We start from the raw sequence: 18748 nt of genomic DNA on the forward strand, positions 1-18748 counted from the left end.
TATCTGGTGTGTGTTGAATCTCCTAGCCAGCAATAAATGTTCTCCTAGCCAGCAGTAAAAGTTTTCACAGTCCCACGTATCTTCTGAATCATTACACAACAGTTAGGTCCAGTCAAATTATTTATTAATTTCTGATTGGACCCTAGGCATTCCATGAGTCATCATGAGTGCCGATATCTCCCCAATGGGGCACATTGAAGCAATCACTCCGCATTTTGCATTGAATTGTCTAACGTGAACGTATTCATTCGAAGCGAGAGAGCAGCGATTTCATAACATGTAAAACAGTGAAAACAGTATAGAGAGTAGCGTGAATGTTCAATTTGATATGAGACGGATAGACAAGTAGTTACTTGGCAATGGGAGACGCCGAGGCTATTTTGTGGATGAAGGATGAATGAACAAAAATCTAAATAAACAATAGAAAACACTATTTAGTGTCAATTAGTATAAAAGCAATATGGCACTCGAGATTGTGGTGGTATCTGCTACTATACTCTCATTCGTACCATGTTGCTTAAATAACAAACAGAAAATTGTCAGCATTCTATACTAATGCAAAATATGAATATGATGGATATGATGGATGGTCATGCAACCTTTTGTGAAAAAGCTGTTCTTTGACATTGCTACATCCAATCTCTATACTGTAGTTAGTCAGTACAGAGATTGTTATCCTGACACGCCAGTCTGTATGTAGATACCAACATGTTTTCCAATTCCAATTGTCAAGGTAGAGAATATGGTGGTTAAATGGATTTCAGCTGTCATGCACTATATGATTTAAAATAGGTCTACCTAAGGCCTGTAGGGTGCCGTTTATGATGCACATTCTGTAATCCTTCTCAGAAAGGCAACCTGGACAAGGACACCCCCCACCCCTGTGCTCTATCCCACCCATAGTGTTCTATTTATCTGCAAATGTACACTGTAATTATAGCCATACTGCTCTTCATTCTATTCTTACTGTTCTGTTTTTATGTTTTACAAACAAACAAGGAATTTGACTCCGGTTAATCTTTGTTCTCAAACATATAAGAACACAAAATAAAAGAAGCATAAAAGAAGTTTAGAGAAATTTGCATTAACGCAAACCTGGCCAATAAAGCTGAACAATTTTTAACTGTCACTTTGTTCATATCCACTGATATTGTAAATTCTTGCAATAATGTTGTGTTGTGCAGTGATGCAAATAATATCTCATGTAAATGTTTTATTATTTGTAATAAATAAATTAAAGAAATAATACATGTTTTATTATTTGGCAACAGAATTTGCTAACAGGTTCGTGTGGGTTCACCCAGGCTATTTAAGGGACTCTCCTGTACTAGAATTTAACCATTTACTCTCGTGGTTGTGATGCTGATTTATCTGTCAGGAATATACAGAAATGTTCATATCTACAGATGTCGATAATGCAATCCTTGTGACATTATCTGCCAATACCGATGTTGTACCGATATCATATAATCAATAGTGCAAAGTCATGTTCCTCAAAATGTATAACTTTGAAGTGAGAGAGAAAGACCATGGGGAAATCAGTTAGAGGTCTTTTGATTAGGCTCTGTGCTTGATAAATGATTGACAGAGGCCAATTGTATTTCCTCTTGGACAACTAATCTGGACCAGCTTCAAGGGCATTGTGACATCAACAGGGAAACAGGGATGCCATAAAGCACAAGACAGCCACTAGGCAAGCAAATATGTATATTTATCTTTCCTTTCTTTCCTTCTTTTTTTTTCTTTTACCATTGTGTGCTAGTGTGTGTATGTTTGGGGGAGGGGGTGGAGTGTGCGGCGTGAGTGGGTGTGTGTATATGTGAGTGTGAGTGTGTGTGTGTGTTCTAATGTTCTATTATTTGTATTATTCTCCATAGTCCATGTCAATTGTTATTATTATTACTATTAATTGCTCATTTTTTGAGGTAACTACTGCTTTGGCAACATTGTAACACTTACAGTCATGCCAATAAAGCTCATTGAAATTGAAAATTGAAATCAATGGATTTCTCTCCTTTTTTTTCCTGTAACACATTGTACTGGCTCCAGAACAGATACGCACGTGGATGAAATGGAAGCTTTGTGAGAGGTGACTTATCTGGTGTTTTATCACCCTGCATAGTTCCTGGAACAGAACACTTTTATTGCAGAGATAAGCCACTGGCTGGCTCAGTAGCTAATGCCTTAATGCCTACTGTAGGGTACTGTGAGAGTATGACTGCATGGAATTGAGCTTGACATTGTCCACTCTATAAATATGTTAGTGTAAAATTCGGCTTGGTGACTGAAAAAGGTACTTGAATGCCCAAAATCCAAAATCCACTACCTAATAGCCATTTCCAGCATTTACTGATGGTGACATATATAGAGAATCTATCAATTACATTCAGACTAAAGTAATTAACATACTGTAAAATCAATTAGAATAAATTCAGATTGATCAGTTCATTTGAGCAGCTTTAGAGTTACTGCAACCTAGGACAGGTGCGGCAGGAAAGTTATCATCCATTTTTTTCCACATAGGCACAGCATGTCCATCAAATCAGATGCTTTAGCAGAGCATCCTCTGAAAAGAAGGGTGACCTCATGGCATCAACTTCATAGCTACAGTATCTAGAACTATCTTTTTCAATCATTCACAACTGACTCACCTGGGAAATAGTTGTAAAAACTTGCAACGTTATACTGTAGGTGTATTTAATCCCTGCCTCCCCTAATTCTCATTGCACTAGCTGCACTTAAATGCCATTTTAAAACACGCCTTCTAGAAGTATTTCCTCTGGATGATGACACAAATCAATTCATTTTGTTTTACATGTAATTTCATTTAAAGCTGCAAAAGCCTTATCTGATGCTTATGAATCACAAAGGTGCAGCACTTGCAATGTGTGGGATGAACTACTGTCCCAATGCAAATGCAGCTTTGAAGAGCTCAGGAGAGGTTTTGCATGGGTAATGAGTGGATAGGAAAGAGCCTGATAGCTTCTTCAGCTGTAAATGATGTCTCCAAGGTTAGAGAGTTGCATGTATAGATAGACATAGGTACATTGTATCTATAGATTAGACGTGACAGAATTCTTTCAGAATTGTTGCAGTTGTATTTTATGTTTAAGTTTAAGAGTGCTTATCCCCCAGAGAGAAGAAACACTCTTTTCTAATTGGCTGGTGGGGTGGCTAAGTAAGGGATAACGGCCGCCGAGTTTTCCCGTTATACTGAATTAATGGACAAACGGAGGTAAAGAATTCCCTGACGCGCAGCGGAGGGGGTACCATGTTTTCCTACAAAAGGGACCCAAAGCTGCCATCTTTGCCCATATATGGAGATCCGGATCTCCTTATAGGCAAAGATGGTAATCGGATCTCCTTATATGGGCAAAGATGGCAGCTTTGAGTCCTTTTATAGGTGAACTTCAGAGCACCTGTGAGACACTATGGCACGTTAGTGAAAATATGGTCAGAAGTGAACAGTCAGTCGCCCTTTTTAAAGGGACACCAGGCAACGTTTTTGTGTTAATTACTCATCTTCGTAAGTCGGTATATGGTTAAATGACTCATTACAGGGCGAATGAAGACTCTCTCGCCCGCCCCTACTGCCTGTAGGAAGAATATCCCGCTTGCAAGTTCAGTGTATCGTACCCGGCGACCGAAGCAGTTTCAGTTTCCATCCTGCATCCACAGCACAGAGGGAGGCTAACGAAACGCTAGCGATTGTTGCAAAGGTGTGTATAATGGCAGAGCCGGCGAAGAAGCAGCGAAAACCCTTGACGGAAGATGCAAAGAAAAGGAAAAGAGCTTCAGACCGAGCGAGGGGGAGTTTCGTAGAGAAAAAGCATCAGGCTTGCCTGGTGTCCCTTTAAAGATGGTAATGGCCAACTTAGATGTTAACTGGCTGAATATAACCCTCCAAATCCTGACCCTGGTTAAAGGTTTTATAGATTTCTTTCTCTTCCTCCATTCATATGATGCCAGCCCTAAATTGATCTTAACTTACATGTAGGCTAAATGTGCCTAGCTTCCTTTTTAGCTACTTATGCTTTACTTCAGAGAGGCCCCTGTAATAGGTTGCTTCTTACGCTTGATGGTCTATTGGGCCCCCACCATTGACTTCAAGGCAGCGCTGCCATACCTAACCCTAACCCTATAGCGGCTTTCAGGCAGAGCTGCCTTGAAGTTGACGGTGGGGGCCCAAAAGACCATTGCCTCTTGCAAGTACCCGAGCCTGGATTGTTGTCCTCTCAGGTCTATCTGTGGGCGACAGTGTTGCCAACTTTTTCAAATGGAGAGTAGCTAAAGCCAGCTCCAAAAGTCGCTAGATGATGCCACACAATATAATTTGTACATCAATTACGTCAGCACGTCGTGCACCCCCCCCCCCCAAAAAAAAAAAACCGATGATGGCCCTTTAATTCCTCTTTACACCTGTTTGATTTTCTCCTTTAAATATATTGTATTTAATATACTTGTATATTAATTGATAGGCCTACGACAAAGTCTTCTACAACGGTAGTCTATACACCAGAATGAGCATCAATTCATTCATTTCAGTCATTCATTCATTTCCAACCTATTCCCAACTGCTGCATCTGATTCTCACTGCTTTAAGTCTGATTAACTTCACCATAGGCTAGGCCTACACACAATTTAACCTTAAAGGACAATTCCGGCGCAAAATGAACCTGGGGGTTAATAACACATTTGTACGAGTTCGACCGTTCGCTGGGATTTATTTTCATGCTAGTCGAATGTGACCAGTTTTATTGCAAACCGCTAATTAGTGTTTAACGCTAGCCTTCGGGGCACACGTACAGTAGAAAGAAATCGCTATTTCTATACCACTAAAAAGGCTCAAAATAGCACCACACTTAAACAGTCGAACTCGTACAAATGTGTTATTAACCCCCAGGTTCATTTTGCGCCGGAATTGTCCTTTAAGACAATGGCTATATTTTGCCCCCCTGCCAACAGTCTGTCCTGCATTGATAACTGAGGCTACATAACCTAACCTAAATGAATAGCCTATAGGTTTTAGTAACTAGCATGCTCAATTTTAAACTATCTGTTTTGCTTGTGATAAAGCTATAGCCTACTTTCCTTTGTTCAATGTGGCTGTTGAAGGATGCTGGCCAGTGCTCCTGTTTCCCTGTCATGGCTCTCGTCTCATTAACACTGGTTGTAATCTCACCCGAAGTTGCTGCACCTTAACGTTGTCTGAGCTGATACTTCATAGGCCTGTCATGACTTTTAATCATGGGGCAACACTTTGGGCGAACGCGATGTAATTGACAAAACAGGCATGAGACTCTCACAGCACAGCAGAACTCAATGCTTACTCAGAAGAGTCATGCTACATGCATGAAATCTCGCTGGCGACAAAGTCGCTAAATTGGCAACACTGACTGCGACTTTTCTTTTACTGTCTATGACTGCGACCCAACATTTTCAGAGCCTCTACCGTCTCTGAACACTCTGTGAATGGGTCGCCCCCTGGTGGAGCGTATGAGTGAGACGCCTTTAAGCTGAAAGAGGAAATGACGCCAGAATCTCACTACACTTTCACCTCTGTTTGAAAACAGTGTTAGCAGATATGAGATTGTAATATAATGGCAATTTATGTGTAGTGTCTTAATACAGGACCTACATTTCTAAAAACCCGCTACATTCAATTGTGGCTTTAAGACAAGACCAACTCCGGTTAGATCACGTGAGTTACTGAAATTGGTATTTTTGCATTAACGCGAACTTCATTCATTCAACTTTAGATAGCTAACATTAGCGTTAGCTAATATCACGCCAATAACTTGTTTGAGTTTCAAAGCCCTTGTTCCTTGACGAGAACATTAACGGGGATAGTACTAGTCAGAATGTATTAGATTTCCACCACGTTAAACAATAGCTTTATACATACCTATAAACTGTAGCATAGCATTTCATCGTTTAACTTTAACGTGACCTTTACAACGTCGCGTTTCATTGCATTGTTTCATTGTTGTCTTGAAGTGTAACGTTAGCTGCGGAGGATTGTGCTGCTGATATCAATGTTGTGAAACAGGCTACGTTATCCGTCTTTTGCCGACAGATGGCTGCCTCTATGCCCACGAAGGGCCCTACTCTGGCCAATATGCCCTCCCAGCAGCAACAACAACAACCTCACATGCATCCGGCTTCAGGTACTGGTCAACAGCCCCCTATGCCGCCTCAAGGTGCTTTGCGAGAAATATCTCCTGTGTATTTGTGTAGAATTGGCCAAGAAACCGTTCAGGACATTGTTAGTCGCACCATGGAGGTCTTCCAGCTGGCAAGGGCCACTCAAGTAAGTTAACAATAACAACAGTGTTGTTTGCTAACGAGCCTACATGTAGGTCTTTGATTGTATGCACGTTCCCCGTCCTCTGCCCCCCTAGCTGCCGAACGGAGTCACTCAAAGTCAAGCCGCCTATCAAGACCGTTTTGGCAAACTGCAGGAACACCTGCGACAGCTTACCCTGCTGTTCCGCAAGCTGCGACTGCTGTATGAGCGCTGCGTGGAGATGACTACGGACTTGCAGGAAGCACCTGGAGAGGTGGGAACAGCTCGTTTTCTTAGAGGGGAGATAAACCGAAAAGAGTAGAATAGATACTAATAAACCAAAATGTACAAAAAGTACTCGAAATGTACAAAAAGTACATGAAGTGTCTTCAACATGCATATTATGTACAAAAAAATGTACGTGTCGACTTATTTTTGTACATAATATGCATGTTGAAGACACTTCATGGTCTGATGTAATGCAAACTGTAATCCCTGCTATGCTGTACTGGTTTAGCATTATTGAAGGCAGATCTGTGGCTTCCTCAGTACTCATTTATTTATATCTATCAGGGCAATTCCATGGAAAATTACGTTTTTGTAACATCCATAATTCCAATAAAATGTAATGGTATGATGTGAATGATTACATGGAATTTGAGCATTTGCTATTTTTGCTGAAGAATGTACATGAGAAAAAATGCACAAAAAATGAATTATCATTCACATGATCATGCAAATGCCAAGGCATTTCACTGGCGTTATGGATGTGACAAAGTCCATTTTCCGTGGAATTGCCCATCAATATCCACTGATATCTGACATATGTGGCTACCATTTATCTTTACGTTTAGTATTGTATACTGATGTTTTTTAATAAACTGCCTGTGCTTTCAAAATGTCTTCTGTAATAACCCAACCCTTCAATTGCAGTTGGTGCCATATGTTGGTGAAGAGATAGCTTCTGTGGCCGTGGAGCCTTGTAGTCCAGCAGTGAGCCAGGAGAAACGGGAGATGCTGGAGGTTGGTACTCCTTCTCTGAATATAACTTAACGCTCGGTCACTCTTTCAATGTCCAGAGTGAAATTCAACTAGAGGGGAACATGTATGTAAATTTGGGCCAGTTTTTATGTGTTTTATCTGTGATCTTTCGTGTGAGGAATACTTAGGACAGCCCCTTGACTCTGTGTTCTGTTACCATATGCAGAAGGTGAAGCAGAAGAACCAGGAGATGAAGGTTCTGATGGACCAGCTGAGGAATCTCTTGTGGGACGTCAACGCCATGCTAACACTCCGTTGATCCGGTCCACCCTATCCAGCTCCAATGATCCGTCCACCTTTCATGCTATTCAAACACGCCAGCTGACCTAATGGCAGTCCATCTCTGTTGGTCTGTGGCCCAGAACTCTACGGTTCAAAAGCCTGGCTCCTACTGCAGCTTGCAGGACACTACAATTTGTAATCTAGTGCACTCCAGGTGGTTTTCTCCTTTAATTAAGTTTCTGTATTCATATGTGCGATGCGTAATCTATGTTTTGTTTTTATCTTTTTTGTTTGTCATACTCTTGGGCTGCACAGGTTCACCTTCTAGTCATATTGAAGCTCTGAATGTGTAGAATAATTCAGTTTATCAAGTTATCACATAACCAGAATGTGTTCCAAAGAAGTGAAGGCCTTAAATGACCCAGAGAAGATGTTGGATCCAAATGATGTTTGTGGCAATGCGTGAATCGTCTTCCTGCATGCTCAACATGGCAGCTATTTTCTCAGGTGCCTGTGAAATATTAAAAAAGATTTCTGTTTGTTTGTGTGTGTGTGGGAGTGAGTGTGAATATGTGTGATAAGACTACATTACTAGCATAAGGTGCTACAGACATGTGACACTTTCTTTTCCCAGATGATTTTGTTTACTTTGAGTACCAAATCCTGTATGAGTAGCCAGTCAGAACAAAACATTTTGTATGATAAGCACTGAACGAACAGACAAACTGAACAATGACATTTTCTTTTTTACTTTTTTACTAAATAAACTACAAATGGTTATGAATGACTCATTTGAGTTTTGCTCCTTCTCTGAATACCTTGTGATGGTAATTTGGCACCTTGCAATCATCAAATCATGGAAAGTAAAGAGACACCAACTCGGGTGGGATGACAAAGATGCACTTAGGAAATGTTTTATTGGTCTTAGCAATTGTAACCACAGCAGGTGAAATCGCCCATCGCTTTGCGAATCCACTTTCATCTCCTTTTTTGTTGTTTTGAGTTCATTGCACCAGTCCGTCTGGTGTCGGTCTGAACATTTCATTTCATACCACTGTTTTGTTTTTTTCCTTCAGTTCAAAGTAGCAGCAGGACTGATCTGGGCATTCACAGCCCTGCGTGATTCTTCAGCCCTCACTTCTGTCCGTCAAGGACGGAGCACCAATGTGCCGCCCCAGAGAAAGAGGGGGTGACCCTGCCCCCCTCCTCTCCTCCAATCCTGAGGCTTCACAGACTCCAGTGGGGGTGGTTCTGTCGGTCCACCCAAGGCAGTTCTGGTCCCCTGATTCGTCCCGATCCAGCGGAGGACTCTTCGTCTCCACCACCTATTTTCCCTGCCTCGGGGGTTCTCACGTCTCTCTCTCCACCTGTCTGTCCACCCCACCCATCTGTCTGTCTCTCTACCCGTCTCTCTCTCTCTCTCATCAATCAAAGTCTGTCCAGGCATCCATCTCAGGCACGTTCCAGGTCTTTGTACTTCTTGCGCAGGACGGACACGTGGTCCTTGAAGAGCACTGGGTCCAGGCGGAACTGGGAGTGCACCAGAGGCATGTAACCGAACCAGCTGGCGAACGCGTTCACACACTCCTGCCTCTGGGTAAAGTGCTCGGGGTTTGCCCACGGGGCCATCTTCGTTCCCTGCCAGGACCAAGAGAAAGAGGAGAGAACCAGGAGATCAGAAGAGGGCCTTCAAGTGTCAAGTCTCAAAAAAATACAGTGTAATGTGATGCATCCAAACATATCATGGTAACCCAGTTGCTCTAGAGTGCTTGCTCTAACTATAAACATATACCAGTAAACATGTCTGGAAATAGAACAAAACAGACAAGTGTGTTCCTGTATCATTATAATGATGTTGATTCCCCATGAGCACACTCACTGATAAAATGTATAGCTGAACCCATAATTAGTCATACACATGCCAAAATTTGATTCAATATAATATTTGATCAAGAATTTTTTTTTCCTCTAGCACATTGTTGTCTTTTGTCATGTGCTTATGCCATTTCCAGGCAGAAGAAACATATCGGTCAGATAAAAATGCATTATAAGTGTCATGGGTGTTTTGGGATTAATTGTAGTGCTATACAACAATGTGAATTACTTTGGATACATGCGTCTACAGAATGACTGAATATAATACAAATGTGACAGGTCATGCCGCATTTCCCCACCCAAGGGCTAACGGGACCAGCTGGTCTGCCTCTGCAGCAGACAGACACCAGTTCAGTCACGTAACCAGTGGAGAGAGATGTTATCGATTCCATGCTGGCTGCTGTCTCACCTGTGGACTGGGCAGCTCTTTGTATTGCTTCCTCTGAGCCACTTTGATGGGCGGTAGGTGAGTGACGGATGAGACCAGGAAGTTCATGAGGATGTCCTCGCAGTTGGACGTGCGGTCGACAAGTGCTCGCAGCGAGTGAGGCAGGTAATAGGAGAACAGGTGATTGTAATACCTGATAGAAGGAGAGCGAGAGAGAGATGTGGCATTGGAGAGAGAGAGTGGGAGGAAGTTTGATGCTCAATTTTTGACTATCAAAGAGCCATGAAGCACAGATAGGAGTTTTACTCCTGCAGATAAAAATGAAGCAAGCTGTTATAAAGTAACTGGCATACTGGATTATAATCCAGTCTAAGATATTTTATTTACTTTTCAGTATAACTTACAATAAATATGTATCATCATTGAGAGTACAGCAAGTATAGCTTTACTAGAGTAGGTCTGCACTGAGAAAATCACATTAAATCACATTAATGGCTTTCTGTTGTGGGTGGCTTACTATGTGTGAGGTCTAACTCTAGTCTTCAGTGAGGAGAGACTCAGAAGGGGCATTGAGATGAGGGCATTCATTACCTGTGGTAAAAGGCAGCCCCCGTCAGGACGATGGAATACTCATTGGTCCATTTGGAGGTGTAGCCCCACACCTGCTTCACTGGATCCCAGAAGTGGCTTCTGGGAGGGTATCCCACAATCCTCTCTGGGAAACTGCGCCAGACATGGAAGGCGAAGTTAACCTGAAAAAAAAAAAGTTTAATGAGAAAGTTGTTTTACCTAATAAATCAAATGAATATATTTCATATGAAAGGACGGTCATTTGTTTTAATTCATTGCTGTTTTGACAGATAATAATTGTAGCCTATTTGGCAATTTGCAGGTAATTAATGGTGTGTATTTGAGAGATTAAACTGTCAGACCTCGCTTGTGAGCAGCACGGTATCTTCATCCAGACTAAGCACCGCCTCTGTCTCTATGGCAACTTGGGGCAGGAAGCGGCTAGTCGTCTGCAGGGGTTAGAAATAAAGATAGAGAGAAAGAAGGAAAGAAAGAAAGAAAGAATGCAATAAAGACAGATGGAGAAATGTTGATGGTGATGGGGAGGATGAAAAAAGAAGATTGCAGTGAATATTGCGGCCGTCACTTTGGAGTGCCTTAAATGTCAAGATGAGAGACGCCAGCGCCGAGCTTTAATGCTCAGCTTCCGCCGGGCAGACGGGCAGGCTCACCTTCCTTCTGCCGTCTGTGACGATAAGAGCCACTGGCATGGGAGGCCATTTGCTTCGATGTGGAGGTGGCTTCTCGCTGTTCCATATAATGATTATCTAAGAGCATATGAGAGAGAGAGAGAGTGAGATGGAGTGAGGGAGGAAGCACTTGAGAGATGAGACTATAAATGACACGATGGCTCTGCAGACAGTGTGTCTGAGTTAAACTCTTCCTAACCTCCCTCTCTCAGCACACCACTTTAGACTGAGCTAATTGCGTAGGTCGAGGGAGGGGGGTGTCATTTGATGCACTAGGCTGGAGACCAGGGAGGCTCTGTGTGTGTGTGTGTGTGTCTGTGTGTGTCTCTGTGTGTGTGTGTGTGTTGGCGGTGAGTACCTGAGAGCAGTATTTGGATTTAGACACCACCTGCAGCAGCTTCATGATGGGCTGGGACTGAGAGACCAGCGGGGAGGTGGCGTGGATGACAGCAGTGAACTCCTGACCCGGACTCACCCCTGAGAGAGAGAGAGAGAGAGACAGAGAGAGAGAGCAAGAGGAAGGATGGAGGGAGAGTGAAAGAAGAGAAAACGAGTGAGTCAAGAGGCAAGAAAAGAACAAGGAATTTTCTTTTTGTTTTTCATGCGGTGACCTTTCAGAAAGTGAAGGGGCCTCGACAAATTCGTCCTGCAGCCTGCCACAGCAACTTTGCACCAACATAATTAGCGCACGTCACTAAGACGCTATCCCCACACACCAGCAGTATGAGTCACCCGCGGGGCTAAGTGCCTGAGCCGCAGCTGAGTCACAAGCTCCAGGAAGACTGAGGACACAGATGGATGGACAAACTGCTGCGAGGCAGTGCGGGGAGGGAGGGGCGCTTACCTAGGTTCAGGTAGTAGAATGGGTAGTGGGCCAGGTGGGTTGAGTACTCCGGAAGCACCAGCAGACCACCTGGCAGAGAGTTCCACATGAACTTGTTCCTGGAGATGTGGGAGAACACGCGGTCCTTGATGATCTGAGAGAAAGAGAGAGAGAGAGAGAGAGACTGTGAGTGAGTTTTTCACAAACCAGAGCACCGGTCAATTATTTTGACCCATGAGTGTCTGAATTAACCAATAGGCTCCTTTGATGCCGTTCAAAAATGTTCTGCTCTGCCCAAGTCTGTTTCTGAGGTGCAGTGCTCAACCACTACCTATTGTGGCCAGTAGGTGTCAGTATTGGTCCTTACTGAAATGAAGATCTGCGTGTTTTGTTTAGCAATTAACCCGGGGGCGCTCATCTGAGTGAAGACTAATGACGTTTGGCTTTCCTAGCATCCCAAACAAGGACTGCCTAATACCCCATGAGCAGCAGCGACCTGTCGACCAGTCAGGCTAAGCACCACAGGCACGTGCCCGTGCGTGCGCACACACACACACACACACACACACACACACACACACACACTCACACTCACACACACACACACACACACACACACACACTCACACACTCACACACACACACACACACACACACACACACACACACACACACACACACACACACTGCTGCACCAGGAGCAGGTGAGTTGAGACACACCGTCACAGTGGGAGCAGCTGAGCCGAGTCAAGCCACAGGCAAAGACCCACTAAGGCTCACACACACACACACACTGTTGCAAAGAGTAGGTGAGCCAAGTCAAACACACACACACACCACACACACACATACCTCCAGGGTGGTAAGCACAATTTTGTCAACGGAGGAGAAGTAGGCCTCCCACAGCATCTGTGTGCGCTGCCTCATGGCCAGCACCCGCTCAATGCCCACCGCCCGCACCGTCGAGGGCACCTGGGAGAACGAGAGAGAGAGAGAGAGAGTGAGAGAGAGAGAGATGGATGGAGGAAGAGAAAAACATTAAGAAAGACAAATGAGTGAGGGAACACAGGGGAAGATTAGAAACCAGGGCTAAATTAAAAAAGTTCTCCAACTCAGTTTCGAGAGCAGTTAAAAAACCTCCACTTATTATTTGTTTAGACAGAGCCTGAGACACCGTCTTACTTAAGATTGAAGGCGCCATGGATGTGTCATTATACTGGCAAACTGATAGACACAAAGAGCTACATTATTAGTCTGGGGCAGTCCGTAATTGGATATGGAATTTGCCTTGCTCCCCTCCAGTAGTAGATCACTATCGCGCCCATTCCATTAAGTCAACGGGCACGGTGCGATAACCATGAAAAAGTCTTCATTCATGCCGTTGCTGTCTTACGTGAGCTCTCATTCCCTATCTGTATAAAACAAGCCCATACAAAAACAAACAAAACTGAAGTGGAGAGAAGAAAAAAAAATTCCCATGACCCCTCCCTCTCATCGCAATGGCTACCACGCGTGGGCACAAGCAGGCCAATGGTGCCGTGTTACCTGTAGCAATAGCCTCTCGTCTCCCTCGATGACTGCCTGATTCCACTGGATGACCTCAGAGAAGGGCAGTTCCCATCCATTACTGAGGAGCACTGGGATGCACGCCGCCTGGGGGCATAATGCAATAGGCGGTCAGAGAGATGGACACACAGACAGACAGACACAGAGAGAGATGGAAGGATACACACACACACACACACACACACACACAGGGACTGAGTGTGAGAGAGATTAAGAGGAGGGAGAGGGAGAGGGAGAGAGAGAGAGAGAGAGAGAGAGAGAGAGAGGGAGAGAGAGAGAGAGAGGAAGAAAGAAAAAAGGGAACTCGAGAGGGTAAGTGGGTGAAAGCGAGAGACAGAATAAGATGAAAGAGTCGGAATCAGTTAGCGTCTCCCAGGAGGTTCTTTTTAGCTGCCGCTGAAATATAGATGTTACATTGATGTTTCCAGAACTCTACTCTTGAGTAAATAGAATATGCTAAGAGAGAGGGGTGGGGGACAAGGAAAGTTGGAGTGTGTTCGTCTGAGTGTGTGTGCGTATGTGTGTGTGAGAGAGAGAGAGAGAGAGAGAGAGTGAAAGAGAGAGCGCGACAGAGAAAGTCTGTGAGAGAGAGAGTGAGAGAGAAAGTCAGAGTCTGCATGTGTCTATGAGTGAGAGATACAGTATGTTTGTGTGTGTGTGTGTGTGTGTGTTTGTGTGAGAGAGAGAGAGAGAGAATGACCCTTGGGACAGCAGCCTGAACGAGGGCCACTCACTCTGCATACTCCCAAAGGGCCAAGCGCCGAGGCTGTCACACGCACACACACACACACACACCCCAGCCTGCTAATTACACATCCAGAGCCAACACACGCAGGAGAGAGGCAACCAGGGACGACTGGAGAGAGAAAAGAGAGAGAGAGAGACACAGAGAGAGAGAGATGAAGAGGGGCGAGGGTATGATTTATTGAAGTGAAGTTTGATGTTTACGCAACTACACCCCCCTACACACACACACACACACACACACACACACACACACACACACACACACACACGGACACACACTCATGCTTGTTTACAGTCAGGTTTTTGATGTTGTTCTACATTCTCTTTTTTTAACATTCCTTGCTCATCTCGGAGCAGTTTTAAGTGTCTGTTTCTTGGCTTTTTTTTCTTCATTTTTTTCTAATTAAATCACGAGAGACTACGGCACAACTACAGGCGGAGATCAAACGCACTCGCCCCCCTCCAGTGATTCGTGTCTGCTTTTTCAACCGAGCCTTTTAAAGGGCACGCCGGCAGACTAGCAGGCTTGGCCTGTGGGTTATGCCAGGGTAACGGGCTAGCGCTCGGGCCTCCAGAGTTCACACCAAGCCTGGGGCTCGCCTGGCCTCCCTTTTCCGGAGATCGGAGTCAGGGGAGTGGGTTGACTCCCAGTGCTTTTCCCCCTGGGGGTCTGTTACAAAATTCCCCCTTAGTATTGTGTGTGTGTGTGGGTGTGTGTATGTGTGTCTGTGTGTATGTGCGTGTGTTTGTGTGTGTGGGTGTGAGAGTGTGTGTGTGCGTGTTGTTTACAAAGAAGGGAGTAGCAACAAGGGGCTTCACCATGGTGCCTCTAAGCACCACTGAGGGGTGGGTGGGTGCAGTGGATGTTCCGGAAGTTTCCACTTGTATATTGCCAGTCCTTTTGTGAGTTCCACTGGCATGAAAGACACGAAAAAAATATATGGTGAGACAAAAAAAGAAGAAGTGAGTGAAGACTGGACTGGAAAAACGCACAGAACGAAAACGAAAAAAGAAAAGAACTCAGAATAGAGAAAAGAGACAAGAGAGAGAGAGAGAGAGAGAGAGAGAGAGAGAGTGAGAGAGAGAGAGAGAGGGTGGAAAACAAGAGAGTTAAACGACAGAAGGAGAAGGAGTGAGGGAGGGAGGGAGGGAGAGGCAACAGGCTGCCAGGGCGACCGAGCGCTTCTGTGGCTTTGCCCATTCAGCACTCATCAGCAGCGGCCTGCTCCTCAGACTCTGTTCACACGCTTCCGGCCACCATGGACCACACGCCCACACACGAACACGTTCACGTTCACCCACCTACACACATGCTAGTCTCTCTCTGTCTTTATATCTTTTTATCTGTCTCACTTTAATTCTCTCTCTCTATCTCACACACACACACACACACAATTTTCTCTCAGTCACTTATTCACACGATCATCCATTCACACACGCACTCGCTTGATCTCTCTCTCTGTCTCACTCTCACACACTAACACACACACACACACACACACACACAATCCTTCCTTGTTCTTACTTTTCTTTCTTTTTTTCTCAATTTCTCTTTTCACTGTCTCTCTCTCCTTCACTATCACATACAGACAGACAGACAGACACACACACACACACACACACACACACACACACACACACACACACACACACACTCACACCTACACACACACCCACACTCAGCCTCAGCAGCACAGACAGATTCACAGGGGTTATTGACAGTTAGCTGCCTGCACTTCAATGTGCTCTCGCTGTCTGTGAGCTGACGTGTGTCTGAGCAAAGGACAAACCCTCCAGGGGTTATGCCCACATTACAGTTATGGATTATGGAGTGTGTGTGTGTGTGTGTGTGTGTGTGTGTGTGTGTGTGTGTGTGTGTGTGTGTGTGTGTGTGTGTATATGTCTGTTTGTGTGTGTCTGTGTGCATGTGTCAAAGAAAGTGTTAATGTGTATCTGTGTGTGTGTGTGTGAGTGTGTGTGTGTGTGCGTGTGTGTGTGTGTGTGAATGCACATGTGTCAAATTGTCCAAAGTGTGTTAGCGTGCGTCTAGAGCGAGAGTCAGTGAAGAGTCTGAGTGTGTGTGTTTGTGTGTGTGTGTGTGTGTGTGTGTGTGTGTGTGTGTGTGAGGGAGTGAGCTGCATAAGGGGCTTCACCTGCAGAGACTCCAGGAAACGAAACGATCCCAGGCGCCGGCCTCGAGGAACGAGACAGAACGTAGAGTTGTGGAGCAGCTCCTGGTAGTCGAACCTGTCAGGGAAGAACAGACAAAGAGAGAAAGAGAGAGAGAGAGAGAGAGAGAAAGAACAAGATTGAGTGGAGGAAGAAAAACTAGGAGCATATTCACTGCCAAGAAAGACTAAGGCTTTGGGAGGGGGTAAGGTGGGGGGTTGGGGGGAGGGGCTTTCGATTCCACTCAGCCTCCGTTCTCCCCTTGTTACTCAAGCTGTTGTCCCTGGCAACCCATTTCAGCATTTCTAAGAATACGCAGAGGAAACTGGATCTGCCACCTTTGTGCCGATGCCATCATTGGACAGAGAGGTGTGCAGGCTGTGTGTGTTTGTGTGTGTGTGTGTGTGTGAGGGTTTATCTGTGTGTGTGAGAGTATGTGTGTGTGTGTGTGGTTGTGCAAACCCCCCCCCCCCAAACTGCTACTGTGTGTGTCCCGTGGTGTTAGGACTGAGTGTGTAAAATGCCCTGTAATTGTTGCATAACGCTGGTTTTAGTTTTCACAGAGAGGGATGGAGGGCATTCCTCCTATTGTTGCACCCGTAGCCCCAAGTGACAGTGTGCGTCAAAACTGAACACGTACACTTATGACAGGACTGCCAGACCAGACACACACACTTCTCTCAACTACCACCGAGGCCTTGAACACAAGTTTGTGAGGCTTCTGTGGGTGGATGTGTATGCTTGCAGTTGTGTGCCTGTGTAAGTGTGTGTGTGTGTAAGTGTGTGTGTGTGTGTGTGTGTGTGCGTGTGTGTGTGTGTGTGTGTGTGTGTGTGTGTGCATGTGTGTTTACTTCTTTAACTTCTATGGGTCTAAAATGTTTGTATGTCTCTGTTTGCGTGTCTGTCTGTGTGTGTGTGCGTGCGCCTACAACTTTAAGGCTAATTGGGTCTGTGTGTGTGTGTGTGTGTGTTTGTGTGATTTGGCCCACTGGACTGAGCTGCTGAGCTGGACTTTGTCATTTGGTGTTTTCCTTACAGCTCTGCTACTGAACCCCCTCATTTTGTTCTGGTTTTAACTTGGCCAGTGTCTGTATTTGGAGATGGGAATATTTGTGCGCATGCCTGCATGTTTTTTTGACTGTGTGTGTACATATGTTTTTTCCTGTATGTGTTTGCATAATTATGTATGTGTGTGTGTGTGTGTGTGTGTGTGTGTGTGTTTCTGTGTGTAAATACATGCAAGGAAAGTCTAAACACCATTTGCCCCTTGAAAGAGCCTTATGTTCTCCAGCCATTTCGCCAGACTGTTTTGTGGCGTCTCGCTCCTTTCTAGAAAGTTCCTACAAGAGGCGCAAACATGGCCAAATGAAAGCGCCTCTATCTTAGGGGTTGGCACCCGTCGTGTTTAGCCGCTCGAGGGGTGTGAGAGTAAACAAGCAGAGCATCCATCTTTCCCTTCCCTCCTCGCCAGCTCCCGTGGGACCAGCGCAGGCAGTTAGAGGGCCCTCATAAGCGGCCCTTTATGTGTGACCTTTTGCAGATGCCACTCAGCATAACCATTGCGGACGCGTGATGGTATACGCTGATTGACAGCAAAAAACAAACAAACAAACAAACAAACAGTCAAATAAATAAATAAATAAAAACGAATGAATAAACAGACCGAATAAATAAATGACATAAAACTTTGATTTTTTTTTTTTACAATTTTACAGACGCAAAGGCATTCTGAAGCATAGAGGTTGTGAAATGTTGGTACTGCCTTCAATCAATGTCGATTTACTTTGTTGTTGCTTTCGGAATACATTAAGTGTGTTTATAAATGGAGAGCCTTCCGTTGGCCATCAATCAAATGATTAGCTAAAATGGGCCAGATTCTTCCTACTAACTAATAACTCCATTGCTCTGTAGGCTTCTCTTATCATGTAGCCTACTTAACTCCAATACAAACAGTACAAAACACATCATATATTCCCTGACTACACCAGAGATGACAGAAATACTTAAATAATACTTGTGTAAATACACTAACTGTACACATGTAATGTATTCCGGTCAGTTCGGGTCAGTGAGTTAACTCCTGTGACACCTCTGTGCTTCAGCTCGCTGGTGCTGATGCATGCATCTAATGGGCCCATAAGGATGCTCTCTGCGGAGCTGCGTTAGGAGTGTTAGCTGGTTAAGAGAGCATGTCTGTGTGCGCAGGCAGAAAGGCAGGCAGGCTTTGATCTCGCTCTCAAAATGGGCTGAATGCGCTTGAGGAGGCCTAGCTCAACTGAACGTCTTTTTCAGCTTACTGTGGTGATGTTTACTGAGGGCAGGAGTTTGGAGCCTGGCTGGCTGGGATTTTTGTAGAGCACTTGACTGTAGTG

The 18748-nt window shown here is 44.7% G+C and overlaps 2 protein-coding genes across 2 annotated transcripts in view; one reads left to right on the plus strand and one right to left on the minus strand.

Moving 5' to 3' along the window:
* The first annotated feature begins 5556 nt into the window (after window positions 1-5556).
* LOC143140922 (mediator of RNA polymerase II transcription subunit 30) lies at window positions 5557-8336 on the plus strand. Its single transcript, XM_076302077.1, has 5 exons — window positions 5557-5701; window positions 6077-6310; window positions 6402-6560; window positions 7220-7309; window positions 7494-8336. The coding sequence occupies exons 2-5, from the start codon at window positions 6077-6079 to the stop codon at window positions 7584-7586; spliced, it is 576 nt and encodes a 191-aa protein (XP_076158192.1). The 5' UTR covers window positions 5557-5701; the 3' UTR covers window positions 7587-8336.
* A 47-nt stretch (window positions 8337-8383) lies between these two features.
* The window catches only part of ext1c (exostoses (multiple) 1c), a 42850-nt gene continuing 32485 nt past the window's right edge, over window positions 8384-18748 (minus strand). The window contains exons 2-11 of the mRNA XM_076302076.1: window positions 16361-16454; window positions 13440-13547; window positions 12747-12866; window positions 11916-12048; window positions 11430-11548; window positions 11054-11149; window positions 10745-10831; window positions 10404-10564; window positions 9834-10005; window positions 8384-9187 (exon numbers count right to left, since the gene is read on the minus strand). Coding sequence (XP_076158191.1) covers window positions 9002-9187; window positions 9834-10005; window positions 10404-10564; window positions 10745-10831; window positions 11054-11149; window positions 11430-11548; window positions 11916-12048; window positions 12747-12866; window positions 13440-13547; window positions 16361-16454 — 1276 coding nt within the window. The 3' untranslated portion in view covers window positions 8384-9001. The remainder of the gene's footprint in view (window positions 9188-9833; window positions 10006-10403; window positions 10565-10744; window positions 10832-11053; window positions 11150-11429; window positions 11549-11915; window positions 12049-12746; window positions 12867-13439; window positions 13548-16360; window positions 16455-18748) is intronic.

The sequence above is a fragment of the Alosa pseudoharengus genome, unplaced genomic scaffold (genome assembly GCF_046254945.1).
Source record: "Alosa pseudoharengus isolate Yale_2024_CS ecotype anadromous, Long Island Sound unplaced genomic scaffold, YU_APseudo_1.1 YU_APseudo_1.1_scf_23, whole genome shotgun sequence".
Classification (NCBI taxonomy): Eukaryota; Metazoa; Chordata; class Actinopteri; order Clupeiformes; family Clupeidae; genus Alosa; species Alosa pseudoharengus.